Source organism: Battus philenor, unplaced genomic scaffold, assembly GCF_028537555.1.
Source record: "Battus philenor isolate CCGP_79_NKW_IND1 unplaced genomic scaffold, ilBatPhil1.0.hap1 SCAF_17, whole genome shotgun sequence".
In the NCBI taxonomy this organism is placed as follows: Eukaryota; Metazoa; Arthropoda; class Insecta; order Lepidoptera; family Papilionidae; genus Battus; species Battus philenor.
In genome coordinates this window covers 7733822-7752973 of record NW_027181679.1, presented here as the reverse complement: position 1 = coordinate 7752973, position 19152 = coordinate 7733822, and the positions used below count along the sequence as shown (strand labels likewise).

General features: G+C 33.4%; 1 protein-coding gene across 3 annotated transcripts in view; it reads right to left on the bottom strand.

The window, feature by feature from the left end:
- The window catches only part of LOC137919815 (kin of IRRE-like protein 2), a 50790-nt gene that overhangs the window by 17799 nt on the left and 13839 nt on the right, over window positions 1-19152 (bottom strand). For all 3 annotated transcript variants that reach the window (XM_068763011.1, XM_068763012.1, XM_068763013.1), the window contains exons 3-5: window positions 14970-15178; window positions 6526-6636; window positions 3006-3212 (exon numbers count right to left, since the gene is read on the bottom strand). In XM_068763011.1, coding sequence (XP_068619112.1) covers window positions 3006-3212; window positions 6526-6636; window positions 14970-15178 — 527 coding nt within the window. The remainder of the gene's footprint in view (window positions 1-3005; window positions 3213-6525; window positions 6637-14969; window positions 15179-19152) is intronic.

Sequence of the window (19152 nt, the reverse complement as noted above, 5' to 3'; positions counted from 1 at the left end):
ATAATATTCTTTTAACCACCTATAACTAGATTTCTTGCTGAAGAACGCTTGCGAATTTTGATTTATATAATATAGAAATGCATAAGCATTCTATAGGTAGTCTTAATAAAAAAAAAACTTTTTTTTGAGAATTGTTCAAGTGAACTTATATCCAGGTCTGTTGCTTAAACTTTCCTAGTTAAAGTTTAATCAAACGTCAAATGTTGGTCGACAACAACCCCTAGGGCTTACAGCTTAATTCACTCAAAGAAGTCAGTAAGTAATTTTGTTTCTTTGTGTACTCACTTTTATTTATAAATATTTAAGGTTAAATATTTTAACTCGTAGGTAAAAATAACTTGCTCATTTTAGTTCTAGAGGTGTTAAAACTTTGCTGACTAATTATGATACATTGTTCCCTTTTCAATTTACACAATAATTGGAACGTTTTATACATTCCAATACATAAGTGATTTAAGTAGTGACGTAAGATATATTGCAGATGTACTATCATTCATATGCTGTAGAATCCATTGCGTAAAGGACTTATCGAATAACTTCAAATGAATAGGAAAACGAGACTGTTAAACATTTGCCTCCGGACAACTTTCGATTCTTCAGACACATCGCCTGAAAATCTAGCGGTAACCCCCAAAAACTAGGTGTCACCGGCAACGTCGACGGTAAAATATCAAGGCGGCGTAGTTCTATGACTTGATTTGACTAAATCCGCACCACTCTTAATATGAATTTTTCGTACGCGTCGTGTTAAACCAAAACAGCTGGGAAAACGTTTGGAGAAGCATAGGGGAGGATAAAATCTTTCACTCTTACATCAAAGTTTTACAAGGCAATACATCATACTTGTCATGTATATAATTAGTCTACGTACAAATTTATTTATCAAGCACCATGTAGTGGCGCATCACGGGATCTACAATTATTCCAAATTAGTGATTATCCTCGGCTCCACGATTGATTGAATTTGATTAATGTGACTGTTATTTAGAAGATTTGTCATTATCTGTCTTCGAAAAAAGAATTTAAGGGAATAATGAAATGTTGCTCAATGCCACCACCTGAGAAAGCAGGTTCGTTCTTCTACTTTTAACTGGTTACGGAAAAAGAATAGTTTTGGCGTCCTTTCGTAGAATACAACTACCTAACAATTTAGGAGGCTTTAGTACCCACGATCATATGAAAGAGTTAGTGAGCCATCTTTGTCCAAGTCCGGTACATTATAATTGCCTTTATATATATATTTTTAAATTTAGAATAGCGTAAATCTACGAAATAAAAGAGATCTTTATTACATTTTTATCCAAATCTTAATTTATTTATTTTTGTTAACTTTTTAAAATGCGTTTTGGTCTAAAGTACAATTTTTTCGGTTAATCATACAACTGATAGAATTTAAATTTATGAGACTTCTCACTTCCCAAATTGTAGAGTAAGCGAAAGGTTTTCTCGTCACGTTTGTGTTAATACCGAAGATTTGTAATGGACGCTGCACAATCTTGGTCACTGTATATCAATGTAACAGATGGTAAGGGTAGTTAAATGTTTTATGGGCGTTCAAACTTTTCAGTCAAAACGGAGCTTATGAAACAAGCTTTTTGAACGTAAGCTTCATGTAACGTATAATCAAAGACACACGTTTAGTATTATTTACGAATACTTCTTGCATCCATGTTTGTACGTTATCCACCATCGTTGTATGCTTTTGTAAAGAGTTATGAACAATTTCTATTATTCGAGTTGTCGTTCGTCAAACATCTTATGAAGGATATATATTAAAGCGAGGTTGCTAATATGGTTTTGAAGATTTGTTCCTTCTTTAAAAAATGTTTATGTGGCGTTATCTTAACGTTATATTGAGGATCCAACTTTCGCCGAAGTACATTAAGGAGATTTCTCTGATGTGTCTCCGGATGTTGTTTAATCTCCATTCTTTGAAGCATCTACCGCCAAGTGACTTTCTAGAGACTTGTGCTGCTTTTCAATGATAACTTGTAATCATTTCGGTTGCTTATGAAAACTCTTCTCTATTTATAGGCACGAAGTTAGACATCGCAGACTTCATTGAACACCAGGTAAAATTTTGTTTGTGCTTACAATTTCAGCTTCTTATGTATGAACACTTTCTCTCTTTCGTCTTTCATGTTTCTTCGCAGTAATAATGATTTTTGTATTACAGTGGTCTACTAACAGGAAATCTTGACCTTGGACTAGTAGTCTATAGATCGATCGAACTTAAGATGCAGAGATCATTGTCTCTTCAATCAACTTTGGTAAAAAGCGTCAGGCTCAGTTGCATATTAACGAATCAATGTTTAATTTTCATTACTTCTGCTAATACACTTATTATCTACAAGTGACAAAAAATCAATTTTCACAAACGATAGTTTGACACCTTATTCTATATACATAGATAGACACCTTTTTCTATATCCAATATTTTTTACATCGATTGTCACCGCTTAACTATTCTTTTTAAGCATATTAAGGAACTGATGATTATACGTATACGTATTATAATATCATCATCATCTACCACAAATATCATCATTAACCTCGTTAACCTCACCGGTGCTATAATAAACTGAAAAGCAAGGTAGCCGTAATAAACGCATCCATTGAAACATTGAAAACAATACACACCTCACACCACAAGAACCTGTAACGTGTTCTCTGATTGGCGTTTATGTAAAGAGTGTTACGTAAAATGTTATATAAGCTAGACTTTATCCTTGACTCCACGTCAAAGAGCGCACTTTGCTTCCTGCATATTATTTTTAACTTAAAAATGATTTCAAATATGTAAAAATACATTTCAATTGAAAATTAAATGTAACATAATAATAGTAACAATTACTTTTAGATTGTTCGACTGTACATGTACATTTAAATGAAAAAATTAAATTAAGAGAAAATGAAAACGTTTTAATCGTTCGTCGAAATTTCTTGCTTCACGTTATTAATCATAGATAAATCTCGATGATGATGATTTAAAGTTAAAATCTTACAGTTCATCTCCATCCTAACAGTCTTCTCTAGAGGACTGACTAGATTCGTGTTCGACGCACGACACTTGAATGTTGTGTTGAGGTGAGTTCGTTTGATGTGCGGTAATTCCAATCTGTTCACCACAACGTGTGTATCAGTTTTTTCACCAATGTACTGCGGCGCAGGACTTCCATTGATCAGCCAAATTACCGTTGGAGCCGGTCGTCCTACGAAAATATAAATTTGCAGGTTTAACATAGTAATACATAAAAAATTGTTAAATTTCATCGTCAGCTCTTCTATAGTGTACAGCACTATTCAAAGCTAGTGGTAGATTATTTGAATTTAAATTTAATACGGATTATCTTGCAAAATTAGGAATACACATTATTTTTATAAACAAAAAATACATAACACGAAAAATATAAGTTTTATCAGTACGAATATTTTCTTAAAATAATTTGAATATATTTTCTATAATTACTATGTTATTATTTTGCAAGCCTGTTTTCCACGGGTCTCAATTGTATAAAATCAATCGTTTGTTTCTGATCATAGTAAAATGTTGATAAGTAGTTAAAAAAATCCTGTGTAAAGCGACTACAAAGTGAGAATGAAGTCCACTTCGATTATAATTCATAATATGTGATGCGTTCATTGTCTTTTTATCATTAGATTTATATAACATGCAATGGCTATTTAGTCACTAGTAAATATGATGCAAATAATCGATATGATTTAAATAATTAATTTACTACAGATAGAATATGATAGTTTACGAGGAAGTTTAAGTCATGTTTCGAGTAGCGACTACGGTTTTAATTACATTATAGTAACGTCAAGTTAGGCTTTTGCCGAGATACTGCGCCATATAACTCGCCTACTAGAATAGTTAGTTAGACTTTTTAATTTCTTTTCTATTACATCGTTGCGTAAATATAGTATTACCGGCATAAGCATATTAAATTGCCATCCTTAAATTAATAAAATAATTAAGAAAATATACAGGATAGTTTTTTACACCATTAGCCCTCAATATTTTGGTACATTTACATCGAGTATTAATTGTATAATCAATAAAACTAAATGTGTGTGGTGTTACTAAAATATATTCAATAAATATCTATCTGAATTACTTATAAATATTTTAAGTATAATAGTCTACTAATCTTACAGATACAACTTTTAACAACGGTCTAGTAAAATGAAGAACGGCCGATGTTTCTTAGCTCTGATATATTTCGATTTTTTTCATTATCTATGTATATATAGTCTACGCGCAAGTAGTCAGGGAAAGCTAGTCACATCCTGAAGAATATTATTGAACGAGGGAGATAGAGAAACCTCAAGTAGCCTTACTGCTAACGTATGACAGGTGATAACTGCTGGGAAAACCGTCGTGCCACGCCTAGGAAAGCACAGCGAGGTGGTAAATTGAAGGGCGGAAAATCGGTGTCAGTAAACTTAGGCAGTAGTATCATAAATATATATTATTGTTTGGTAGTCGTCTTAAATTGTGAATTGAATTTTTCCATGTTTATTTTAAACAGTTGTCATAACAATACGTCCTCGGTTATAGCTGACTATTTTAACATAAAGATAATTGAAATTCTGTATCTTATAAACCACCATCTTATTGTAATCTCCGAAATTATTTGGATTCTTTTTATGAAAATTTGTTATATGTTTGTTAAGATATCGTGAGTACGCAACGAACAAATAACACGCGAAGAATGGAAGAAATTAAATCAATATCACAAAATATTGATGGCGGATGTCTTGAGTATGTTAGTTATTAGTTTAGCCTATTGGTCCGATCGATTCTTAGTAGTCCTTCACATTTTTGTACCAAAAATATAAAATAATAAAAATCTAAATGTTCTTTATTCAAATAGGCTCTTGTAAGGACGTCGAATCGTCAATCAATATACAGAACATTTTTAGAAAGAAAATGTAAATTGATTAATTGTTATGAAATATATATGTTAAAGAAGTTGTTTTAAAACTTTTTATATAGTTCAAACATTAAAAATAGTTTTAATTTTTAATTATTTGTGCGAAACGAAGCAGGCTACTTACATAAAGGAAAGCATTAGTTCTTTGATAGTTCCTTGCCGACATTACAGAAGTCTTTGTAATTTATAACTATCTACATATTTTATATATTTCAATAAAGATGTACCTAATAATTTTTGTAAGCTTCTTAAAATTATTGTCTCAAAATGGTTTCGAAACCCAGTGGTGTATATAACAAACCTGTGCAGCTGTTAATTTTGTGTCAAATTCAAAGAAACTATTTCACTTCACGATCTTCAAGTATGTATGCTTCTTTTATAATTTATATGATATTTGACGTACTATTGTTATTTAAAAAGGGTGACCTTAAAATTCCAAAAATGACGCATGGGCCGTATATCTAAGAAGCGTTAAAATAATTATTTAACTATTTGTAATTACGTTAATTACGTAAGTTTTTTAACGTTTACGACAAAAGGGAAGATAAAAGTACAGCGTTACCGGGTTTTATTACGTTAAACTTTAAATCATAAATTACAACGTAATTGTGAAAAGTTCAAATGCCACTTCCAGTTTAATTTTGTGTTTGATTCGTGAATCCCTCTCCGTTCACTCCCCGACGTATCTCGGGGCAATGGATAACTTTACATCGGGTACCATTTGGTGCCGATCTCGCAGTGTGACTTATCGTTAAGTTTAAGAGCAATGTGTCAAAGTAATCGGCTTAATTTCTCATTTCCCAGTCGAGAATAAGTTATGTTTCGTCTTTGAAGCTATCTCTATGATTTGTGACGAAATAGTAAAATTAGCTACCGTGCTTCTTATATAATCAGGAGTTTCTTCTAAGATCTCCGTAATGAATTATAAAGAAAGAATTCCTTTAACGCTTAGGAAAAATATTATTATTAATACATTCATATCACAGTACATACAGTAATATCGTTATATTTTTCTAAGAAAAGCAATATTAAGCAATCGCTAGATGTGGACAGCACAGCGGTCCTTATGGCGAACTTTGGGGGAGGCATATGCCTTGCAATGGACTACGATCAACTGAAAATAAAAATCAATTCAAGAGCCGTGGTAGCCCACCAATAGAGGACTGAGACTTGCGTCCTTAGATTGCAGTAAATTTTTTCAATTTTACACTATATAGGATTGCCACTGTTCAGAAACAAGTTTCCAGAGGATGGACGGCAGCGTCTTCTGCATACAATATTACCACACTGCGATCGCCATGCCCCGCCTGCCAAGCGTGGTGAATATAGTATATCCTCCCATAAATATCTTTGCGGGGAGCCTATACCTTGCAGCGGTCGTCTATAGGCAGAAACGACGATGATGAACCAATATTGTAAAAATGTATAATTAAACATGAGCAACTTAATCAACTAACTTGAAAATAACTAAAAAATCAATATAATCACACGTTATTGTGTAACAGCAGAAAAAAAGGTCAGTGTTATCAAAGTTTTCTTTACTTGTATTAACTTAAAGTTAAGGGTTTTATTAATTTTTCCTTACCTCCTCTAACTTCACAAATCAAAACAAGTTCATTCCCCTCTTCCAGCGGACCGACGACTCCAGATACATCCCTCCCCGACTTATCGTATAAAATCAACTGATGCGGCGGAACTGCAACAAATATTAGTATGTCAATATTTAGTTGATACTTTTACTAACTTTAATTTTTAGTTTTTATGAAAACAGTGGATCAATCCGCTTTGTAAATTAAAAGTATTTATAAATTATCTGGGGATTTTTCTACAAGTTTGAAATTTCGAATAAAGATATTCGATGATGAGCGAAAGTAACCGACCGAGATGAGAAGATGGATTGCCCAATTAAAGTGGCAGCATGCAGACCACATAACGCGCAGAACAGATTGCCGCTGGGGGTTGAAGATACTGAAGCATAAACCACTGACCGGCTAGCGCAGTGTAAGATGTTCACTCTGAGGTTAACAGACAACTTTGCCAAGCTCTTCTGAAGTCTTATTAGAAATCTATGAAGGAAGTCTATAATCAGCGTGGACGTCCAGGGACCGAAATGATGATGATAATGCATAGGTAATGAACATTTCTATAATGTTATGTAATTCATCAGACGTGTAACACTAACAATGTTACTCGTCTGTCCCTAAATATTTCATACTAAAAATTAATGTGAAGGAGGGAGATACAATAACGATGATGAATGATAAAAAAAGTCAATAAGTCATGAATTGTAATGACAACTAAACATTTAAAATTTATTGTAGAATCGTTAGTATGATCATACAAATGGATGTTATAAAAAAAAATTAAAGATTCTTTGACAAACATCTACCTTTATAAGCTTGTACCTAATGGTTTACAGTCCATTTAAATTAAAATTTCTTTTAAAATAAGTTGCACCCAATTTTTTCATCTATTGCAGATAGTATTATCCGAAAAAAAACGTAATCGTCGCAGATGTGTGGGGATAGCAATATTCCAAATACGTCCTCCGTCCCATCTAAAATAGGACAAGAAGCGTTTACGACGGGTCGCCTATTACTTGTAAATGCTTTTGTACTCGCACATATCGCGCTAGGAAGAAGCCCATCGACATTATGTACTATCGTGTAAGCAATTGAATAATTCAGCATTGTATGGAAACACAATGGAGGCTTTCGTTATCGTTTTCATCTTGAGAAGGGTTATAGTTTGTCAATAAAAAAAAACATGGGTCTCACATCGCTAAAAACATATGGTACCGTGACACTGCCTTTATTATAAGTACAGAAATTCCATATTAAACATGTACAAATATTCCATTAAACAAAGAAAAGTCGAACGTTTATTAATAAAGATCCAGCATCGACAATTACAATAACCTTGTAACACAATATAAATAAGGAACTATGACCACCATTATAAATGGATACTGCTTTACAAATATTACGTCACGATAATAATAATAATGATTCCGATAATTAAAAAATTTGCTAAGAATTAGGGATATATATAAATAAAAAATATATAAAAAAAACCAAGAGTTATATATATAATCTTTATATAGTAGTGGTAGGCTTAGCAGTAGAGGACTGGGACTTGCGATCAAAGGTCGCTAGTTCGATTCCCGAAACATAAATTTATATTATTCACACCTTTTGCTTTAATTAAATAGGATTGCCAATGTTCACAAACAATATTCCAGAAGATGCGTAGCAGTGTCCTCTGCGTATCATAATACTCTGCGTATCATATGCGATTGCCAACCAGCCTGTCAAGCTTGGTGGTTATGGTGTACACTGTTATAGATATCATTGGGGATGCCTATGTTTTGCAGGGAGCGTTTTTTGACTGAAACGAAGAAACACAATCGGTCTTATTTTTTCATAAACATATCGAGCTGTCGAAGCTCTGTGCGATAGATACAACACTCTAGAAAACATTTATTATAAACAATGGTTTGTCTTTTATCTAAGGCTTTAAGAGCTACATACAGCGGCTGACTAAGAGTCAAATTTTATTTTAGTCATACCTAGTCTTATTAAGGTGTTTTTTTATTTTATTTAACAAGCATAAAATGAAAAAAAAAACATACTATATAGCAGAAATACTCGGTCAAGTTTGGTTACGTTACGCCTTATCTTTTTTATTGCAATTCGGATCATTGTGCAATAAAGACAATGCTTTACAAAAGCGAGCCCGGTCGATTTTTGCAAAGTTTTGTTCCTGATGTGCCAAACCAACTGCTGAATTTCTTAATAAATAAAGACTGAGAAATAAAGTTATTGATGCATCCAAAAAACAGAAAAAACTTAAAAAAAATCAATTTAATAAGTAAAAATTAATATAATACTTGAGTTATTTTTTAATTTAGATGTCTGATATAACATTATTTTATTATTTAAAAAAGGTTGTATAACATAATACATGCTATGAAAATTTGGTTTAATTTTTTTGTACATAATGTAAAGTTTATTTCAATGAATACAATAAAAAATGTAATTTCTTCGAGTATTCTTTACGTATCATTATGTATATGTAAGCTAGTGGATTTATTAGTAAATATAAATATCCTTTACAATGTGTACGATCAAATTAGAATTTGACAAAAAGCCAGGAAAATGTAGTTGTTAAATAATTATCTAAAAGTCGTAAAATTATTGTAAATAATTTTTAATAAAGCCTACAGTCAATTCATCAGGATCCCGAAGTGTCTAACAAGGGTTTGATGTAGCGATAAACCGTACAGCTTAGATTACAACCAAAATTATGGCTTCTGAATTATGCATTAACTCTGAAGCGGCGAGAGCGAAGTTTCGTCTCGGAAGTGAAAACTGAGTAAATCGGTCAGCATGTATTTGAATAATACTAGGATTTGCTGGAGAATATTATGAATATGAAAACCACATTATCATCACCATTTTAGCGGCAATACGTCCACAGATGGACATAGGTCTCTTTCATTGATTTTCAATTGAAAGTGATCTGTATGCAGAGTCATCTGTCCGCCTTGTGGGTGGACGTCCTATGTTTTATTTGCTCCGTTTTATCCACCTCAGAACCTTAAGGCCCCCTGCCGCTTTGACTTCTACGTGCCAGGTGGCCTGTCACTGCCACTCAAATGTGCGACCCACTGGGCTCTTCCGTTATTTTCGTTTGTTTACTGGTCTCCTCATTCTTAAAATCATATCCTATATGATGGACATCTCTCACATCATTTGCAGGCCCGTGGTCTTCGCTTCAGATTCTAAAGACTCAACTGCCATCAGCTCTGCACAATGGATGGCCTGCTTATTGCCACTTCAACTTGCCATTTTAATGAACTATTTATTATACATTATTCACAAAATTGTAAAGACACATCGTACGCAAGTAATAATGCTAACAGAGTACTTCTTTTATAAACTTCCGAAGATTTTGTTTATATATAATGTTTTACGTTAATAAAAATGTACTAAAAGATTTTTTTATTAAGTAATTGATATTACGTTACAGTGTTCGTCAGTTAATTCGTTATAAGCGAGGATCAATACTCCCTCAGCTGTTCGCCGCCAACTTGTTTCATTAAATTCAAATTTCGTGTTACACTTATTAATTCAGGCGAACGTTTTCTTCGCACGTCGCAACTCCTCTAGGCGGGTGCTTTTTATATTCTTGCCGTCTCTGCTTCCACTGACGAAAACTTTCATGAATTTCGGTAACATTTGAAAGGGATTTCAACGTTACAATTTAATTATTGTTTTGTTGAAAGTTGTTTATTTTTATTTAATTTTTTTTAAGAAAACCTGAGCAACAGCCTGTATATCAACTAAAAATGTCTACAGCCGAATGTATCAAACATTGACGGGACGCGACGGCCTATTGACATGATCATAATCATCATCCATGAGCCATCATACGTTGTACTATTTACGTAAATTCATGCACAAAAACTTATAGGATTTATTGTTTAATAAAATAATGCTTATGTTTTGTTTTTGTAAAAAACATTTAAGCTCAAAAAAAATTGATATTTAAAAAAGTAGTAAAAGTAACGTTATTTACGTTATTAATACCGTTGAAAGGTATAGTACAGTACCACATACGTGTAAATTCAGCCCGCCCGCATTGAAAATGTTGGAAAACCATTAATGACGAAAGCTATAGTAACAAACTATCACATCGGTGCGATCTTTCGTATAAGGGTGTAGAGCAATTTCTTGGCGTAGAATAGCACCTAGCCGATGACTTATGGTTACAACATACCGCTGCAACCCTCACTTAACCGTTACTTATTGCTTCACTTAACTCAAAACCCGACCTAGCAAAGAATCGCTTACGGAAGTGCGCTGTGCGAGGACGTACATACGTAGGTTTCTACAGCAACATGAATTACAGGGCAAAACAAATTACAGCATTCACTCTGCGAATTTCTACCGGGTATATTTTGAAACGTGTTTTCATTTGATACGCTATGCATTAATTATAGTTTTCTCTGGTATTTCAGTTAGCTATTGAACAGTGTTAATTAATTTTGTTTTCGTCTAGTTGTTTATGTCACGCAATAATTGACTTTTCAATTAAATGGAATATTATCCAATGAAAATTTTCGTATTGTGTCATATTAAACTTAAGCCTTTGCGATTGCTCAAAGATATAGGTAGTAGTAAAAATCCCTAGTTAAGGAAATTCATATTAATACAATGATTTCTCATTGTATAACATAAGTAAAAATATATGTTCTATACAAGCTGATTGTTTACAGGTATTAAACCTTTAAAGAGGTTAATTTGTAGCTCGTTTGTCAGAAAAAAAAACTTTTAAGATTTTACACCATAATCCTGTATTAAGTGATTGCTCTAAAACTTTATTAGAATACGACAAGCCAGTAACTTTTGAAGATACAAAGTCTGCTAAGATTAATAATTAATTTTAAAATATCGTAATCTAAATTTAGAGAATGCTGTTTTATCTATACTATATTATCATTACGCTGTTTAATATTTGTAAAACCATTGTTTTTGGATAAGGTTTACTTTACACTAATTTGAAAAAATGAGCTATATTAATACACCCCTTCAAACCTTCAACAACTATAACCAATCACCTGTATATTCCATTTTCTATGAAATAAAATCAAAAAGTTTATTAAAAATAGGTGCGTTTGAAATAAAACACGGATAACTGAATTAAAATTTAAACGCACTCCGCCACTAGGCTCTCCCGTGGAGCTTGTTTACAATTTAAAATTCCGCGATAAACATGCAGATAGTGCAAACATAATAAATTTTATAGCCAGGCAAAGTGGGCCGACATGTTTTAACTCAAGAATTACTAAAATCATTTTCCGCTTTTAAACAATCCCAATAAAACTTTTGTTATATTATTCTCCTTAAAATTTTCAACTGATACTTCATATATAAAATACTTACAAAATGGTTCAAAATATAAGAATAAATTATAAATTTACATAAATAAACATGTCTTATGTTGTACAAAGACTAAGCGAAAGTTTATTACTGTACACATTTTGAAAATTAAATTTGTAATCTACGTTTATATCTCGGCTAGTAAAAGAAACAATGAATCATCAATTCTAAAGGCTTTTTTGGACGAGTAATTATCATCCTTTTAATCGTAGAGCATCCATTACTGGACTTAGGCCTTCCTCATACATTTTCAATGTTTTCCATACGACGTTTTTGACAAAATCTGTTCACCTCGTAGGTTGACGTCATATGCCGTCGTCTAGACTACAGATCCTTAAGATCTAAACGACCATCTGCTATGTGGCCTGACTTCTGCAGCTTCAACATACCTATCCGCTATGTTGATTACTATAATTCGTCTACGAATTTCTTCATTCCAATTTAAATCTCGTAGAGAAATTCCAACGTAGCTCGAACAATTTCTCGTCTGAAATGGCAGTGGGCAGGTACATCGCTCGTGCAACCGATGGCTACTGGGGCCGAAAGTTTTTTGAGTTACGACTACCAGCTGGTCGACGCGCCGTGGGGAAGTCGTTGAATGGACAACGCATGACCTATCTACCGGTCCGTTTTGAGGTATACCTATGCCTCTTGCAGTGGACGTCTATCGGCTGAAAAGAAAAAGAAGAGAAATCCTGAGCACAGTTCTCCACGGCTTGCTGAACCGCTGTGCTTTCCAACTAGACCTCTAATAAGATATCGCCGGTAGCTCGGCGGCAAAGAGTTGAGATTGTAATAGAAGGCCGCGGGTTAGATTTCCGGAATACAATCTTTTATACTTCACACTTTGTGCATTAATTATACCGGATTGCCACTGATCACAAACAAGTTTTCAGAGAAGGGGCAGCAACGTCCTCTGCGTAAAATAATACTAAACTGCGATCGCAAACCAACTAGCCAAGCGTCGTGATTATTTAGATTAGGCCTATTTCTAGCAGGAGGCGTTTATGGGCAAATATGACGTCGGATGACGACAGCGATGAAATATGCGTGCGTCATAGTAATCGTTATAAAGTACATAGTTGAACACTTAACAAATTTCGTGTCAATTTAAGTTTTATGCTACTTATTTTAATACTGCTACTTTAGATGTAATATCGCTGTATGTTATTGTAATAACAGCACTCTCCGGCTTCTTTGATGGAAACTATGGTTGTGTATAACCTCTCATTTTCCTTACCGAAATTCAAAGGAGCTCTAACAAAGCTTTGTTTTGCATCGCTCACTAGACGAAAGCCCCTGAAAGGCTGCCTTTTTAGATAAGGTTCTCTTATAAATTGAGATGGAATAGATTTTCCGGTAAAAATTATTCGGCAAGAATAGGCACATTTTCCACAAACGTTATTTATTTCACAGTTGGATTACAAGATTTATAGCAACACTATTTATGTTATCAGACAACACTTTATTAAATAGGGTGTTCTAAAAATGATTTCACGGAAAAGTGAATTATGTTGCCAACGTTCTAATATTTATTTTTTCACTCCAAGTCAAGATTCTAGTTATGTATTAGCATCTTAAATTTTCACTGATGTATACTCAGAAAAAACCCACGCGGATTATTGGCAAACTAGTTTATAGAAGGCTTATTTGTAAATAAAAAAATTACAATTCATAATTGCATATAAATTATAAAGGCTGTTTGGTGATAAATTTATGTTTTGAAACTTAAAAAAAATTAAATATTCGACATATAGTTATAAAAAAGGTTGAAGATAGAATATAAATGCGGATTTTATTTTTTAAGAGTATGTTATTAAATTTCTTGCGTCGAGCTGCACATTGTTCAAAACGGAGTCTTGTGTTCTGCGCCACGCACTGAGGTAAACGTGGTTCAATGGAGCTGATTTATCAACGAATATTTTCTTCTAAGTTCACAGGAGTGTGATTATATTTATTGTAAGCTCTCTCTCGGAAATAGTGTCAAAAAATTCATTGGGGTTAAGTCGGGTGATCTTAGTAGCCACGGTTTTTTCCCAAAAGGACTGATCAGTTTTTGGAAAGTTTCCTAAAGAAAATTAATTGTAACTCAGGCCGTATGTACCATCGCATGATCCTATTGAAACCACGTGTGTGATAAGTACGGTAGATGAATTCGCAGGTTTAGTCAAAAGAAATCCGTAATCCGTAAAGAAATCGATAATTAATATTCATTGTCAGGCCATCAAGCATTTAAAAAAATAGTCTACCAAGCAGTTACCCAGGACAATGCAATGGTTTTAGATATTTTATGTCAAGAGTTGTGGGTTCTTGGAGGCCAGTAATGACAGTTTGGCTTATTAACATGGCTGTTTACAGTGAATATATGTCTCGTCGCTACAAAAAGTGAGATTTACGAAAACGTTGCAAAGTCAAAATAGCTTTTTATATAAGATCATTACAATCATTAATATACGTCCACTTAAAATTAAGTTTACGTTAATTCGTATCGTGGCACCTACCGAAATGAACTAACAAGAAACTCAGTGTGGTTTGAAATTTTTTTAAGATTGTATTTACAAAAAAAATGTTTTGTTTTCTTAAAATTAGTATATACATTTTAGGTTTGTGCCTATGTATAGTAAATTCTACTATTGTGAACGCTTGTATTTTGTCTAGCTACGGCGCCGCACGATTGGTTATAGGTGCAAAAGATTTAAAGAGATGAATGTAAAGCTTATTTGTCGGCAAGAAGCTTTAAAACTTTTATACCCGTTTCCAAATAAAGTTATAAGTTTAAAGTGATAACTTTGAAGAATGTTACATTATTTTTTTATAATTTTTGAAAGTAAAAAGTCTGCGGGGACAGATAGTACACAATAATGAATTTTAATAGGTAGTAATCCAAATTCTGAAAAAGCTCTTTCTTACTTTTATTTCTTTAGGTAATTTATAAGTTTTAGAACGATTAATTTTCAAATAGTGCTATACATACATTGATTTACAGCAAATTAGCTATAACTTGACCACTTAAAGTTTGTATATCACTAACCAATATAATGTATAAATAACAAATAAAAAGTATGTTTACTTTCAAAAAGCTTACCTATGACAGTCAGCCGTATTTGAAAGTTTCGTGTGGGGGAGTTTTTAAAGTCGACGCGGCAACGGTAGACACCCTCATCGTCGAGTTGAACGGTGTCCAAAGTTAGCGCCGCCGGTCGAGCCACGCTCGCAAAGTAAGCACGCGGCCCGAACACGTTCGGGTCAGACCACTGGAGCGCTTTGTTGAATGACCGACCTCGCACGTCGAAACTGTAACAAAATATTTCGTTGTAACATTTATGTAACCTTTATATAACTGTTATTTTAACATTGAAGAGTGTTATGTCTGTTTCATTTAAACTAGCAAAAATAATCTGAGTATATTTATAGACCATTGATTAATATACTTATAAAATTTTATTAATTTCAACATCGTAATCATTACAACCGCGAGATGACCATTTTTGGACTTTAGATTTTTTATCAGATTTCTGACAGGATTGGTCCGAAGCGGCATGCGTCTAATGTCTCGTGAGGACATCAATAAGGACGTATATCCATCTTAATTAAATATGCCGTTAAAATAGTTTTTTTTTTAACTGCAATATAATAACGCAATATTTTTTTGTAGCGGTGAAGAGTGGTTCGTTGAAACTAGTAGCCGAAAATATTCTTGGATCGTTTATTTATTTACATCACAAATTTTATTTATCTCATCATCAGCATTTTAGTTTTAAGACGTCGACTGCAAGCCCTTGCATAAATTACCAAGTCGGCCAGTATCTTTCGGAGATCTTAACAAGATCCTACTATGCATTTACCATTCCGTTAACTTCCTTACAACCTTAAGGCCCTGACGGCCATTTCTGCTCGCTATGTGGCCTATTCAAGATTGAACACTTTTACAGGAAGTTTTATTTCAAACTTAGAAATTTTTAAAGTATTATAATATTGTGATTTAGTTACTATTGTAATGAAAACATTAAAGTATGGTAATGACAACAAAAAGTTGTCATTACCATACTTTTATATTAAAAAAACACGCAAAAGTTAAAGATATTTCACTAGAAAATATTGTTAGGAGTACTTTCGTTGATGTATATCACGATGTTTTACAGGTTTGCGTATTGGAAAGTGGACACAGAAATTGCACGATTTAGTTCTACCGTCCCCCTTTTGTCACTAGACATCCGTTCCTTTGTTGTGAACATTCCTCGCATTCGAACGAAGCGTTTCACTTCGTACTTTCTGTTTACAGTAAAGGAGTGAAATAGTTTGTCTATGTCAGTATTTCCATCCAAATATGACGTTCAATGCGTTTGGTGGAAACGTAAAGGCTATTAATAACACAAAAACTGTGTACGTTACGCTTCCATGTCTATAAATTATCTTGTAATAAGACTATAATATTTATGCAGAATAAGGATTTCAAATTCAATTTTTTTCGTAAGCGTTAAGGGACTTCGCACTTGCTCATCTAGTTTTACTATTTGAGAGGGTTTTTCCGAAATGATGTGATGAAAAAATGAGAGGAAAAAGCACATTTGTAATCGAAGCGTATTTAAAAGCCAATGATTCGTTTGCAATTGCGAGTCGACAGTTTTATTCTCGGTACAATGTTGAATAGTTATGTGATGCTCCAAGTGAAGATTTGATTCGTTCATGGGTGCGGTGGATTCGAGCAACAGGTTCAACAACAAACAACCCACGGTGAAAAACTGAATTTTTTTAAGTGATAATAATTGCGCTCGATATTGTGAATGTATTTAAAGTTATATAAAAATTATAGTAAATTCATTTTGAGCCCTTGTAGTTTTAAGTTTTGAACTTTTCTGACCTTATTCTCATAATGAAAATTAGTGGTTACTGTTATTAATCCTTTGCGGACAATAATAATAATAAATTTGAACAATAGGCATTACATCTACGAAGTTTCCATGAATACTAGAAATCAGGGGACACCGCAATCAGGTGTCGTTCCATCATTTTGAAAGAAATGTGTTGTACAAATTCTAGTCGACCGAAATGTCAAAATACACTCTACGACTAGAATACGTAAGTTCTGATTGTGATCGATATGCTATATTTATGAGGTTAAAGAGCTTTATCATGATCTAAAAATACATAAACTTTATGTTTGTGATAATCAATATGAGATACAACGCATTCTATTGTCATTAGTATTAGTATTTTTTTAAAGAGGCTTTCGTTCCTGCTCGAGTGTCATTGGCAGGTTTCGAGGGTTCAAGGCGCCAGAGCCTACGACTTGTTTTGAGTTAACGAAGCTGGACTGATCGGCTCGTTCCGCTTTATGCTACTATTTCACCGGATCAAGAGGCTTCCGGGTTTTTAGATCGTTCCGGCGGACCATTTGACGACATAAAAATTGCTACTAACATAAAAAATGTATGCTGAAAGTTCTTACTATAAGTTAAGAAAAATGTTTTTAGTAATAAATATATCAAGAAAAATTTAAACGAACTTATTTCTTTATTTTAAAATAGTAATTCAATTGATTATTGTTAAAAAAAAAAAACAAATGTAGGCGGATATTTTCCCAAGCGTAAACTACTGGACTAATTTAGATACGGAACAAGCTTTTAAAAAGCATATGGCTGAAATTAAAAACAATATCGATCATGTTCATACTGTAGACATAAATTGTCTATCAGATATCAACAATGTACACTTTTTATTTTCCTGTTCGATTATTGATTACGTAATTCAATTGCTTGTTTCGACTATTTCATCTTCTTATTACATATTTATAACTCTTGATATTAGTTCGTGCGTTATTTGTTTTGGGACTGCGGGACTACAATCGAAAATTACAGTTTTTAGATTTGTCATTTCGACAACTTACAATTTATTTCTTGTATACTTGAAAATCAATGGTTTCTTTGTTGTTTATAACGGTTTTATCATTGCATTAAAAAAGTAGACTCTAGTTTTGTCATATCGCATTTCCCCTCAAAATTCTTTTCATTTTAGAAATTAATTGACAGTGTAATGGCAAGCAGTACGGCTCATTCGAACCAATGTTATACAATGTTTTAAAATGTGTTTAACAATTTTGCCACGCTCCTTGTCTGTGTTCATTACTAGGAGATACGTTATGATATCATCATCGGTTTAGCAGTAATAACGGAAAACATTAATGGACAGATATCCTTGTGATGGTTGAAAAACGCTGGATACAGTCCGCTTTCAAGCGATCTTTTCGGAAATCTATAGGGGAGGCTTATGTCTAGCAATGGCGGTGGAAAGGTTGATGATTAATTCTTATGTAGGTAGGCAGCCTGATCGGCAGTAGAAATAAAATTTTAAATAGCCTTCGGTGAAAAGTCCAGATACTTTAATTTCAGGCAAAAGGCCAAAAAGGATATGGATTGCGGGTGTAACCTGTGAAAAAGTAATATTTTATCCGAGATATTCATCCGCAGCGTTAGTACCGGATGACGGATAAAGTTGCATTACGCCCTCTTACAACCTAGAACATAGCCTTGAGGGCAGATTCGAAATGATCCGCCCTAGACCCCGCCAAATTTAATTCTATTTTATTACTACTATAACATGTAGGTAGTTCTTACTATACTCTTACATTTAGAACTGGACCAGCGCTGCTGAAACCACCTCAAATTGCAAAGCGTTCCTCAGTTTTGTGAACAGGTTTCAATAAAAAAAATTATAGTTACTAAAGTCGGGCGTAATTCTTTCGATGCCTTCCCTGTGTAAGGATTCCCGTGAATATTATCCTTGCGAAAAACAATAACTAAAAGTATATAAATATAATAAGATGCTGAACAGGTTCGCGCTGGCACCTTAAGGTTCTACAGTGGGAACTACAAAGGAGCAAGCGCAGTGGAGGACGTCCACCGTCAAGACGGACAAGTGACTTTAAGGTACACCACACACCACTTACTACCTGTCCTATCGGAACTTTATAGGGGAGGCCTCAGCCCTACAGTGGACATTTTACGGTTCAAATAGTGCCTAATGACCTGCCTAACTTTGGTGAAATATTTTTATACAACCTAATCATAAAAATAGTTAAGTTATAAATAGTCATAAACTCCAACTAAATTGAACTTTCCATTGGTTATTAAATACTTCCTTTTATTTATTACGAAAATTCATTTCAATGGTGTTTTTTATGAGGTAAACCTCGAAAGAATACTACGCAGCTTATTACGTCATAACATGTAACAGTCTGACGTTAATCTGTAATTACCACAAGTTCATGG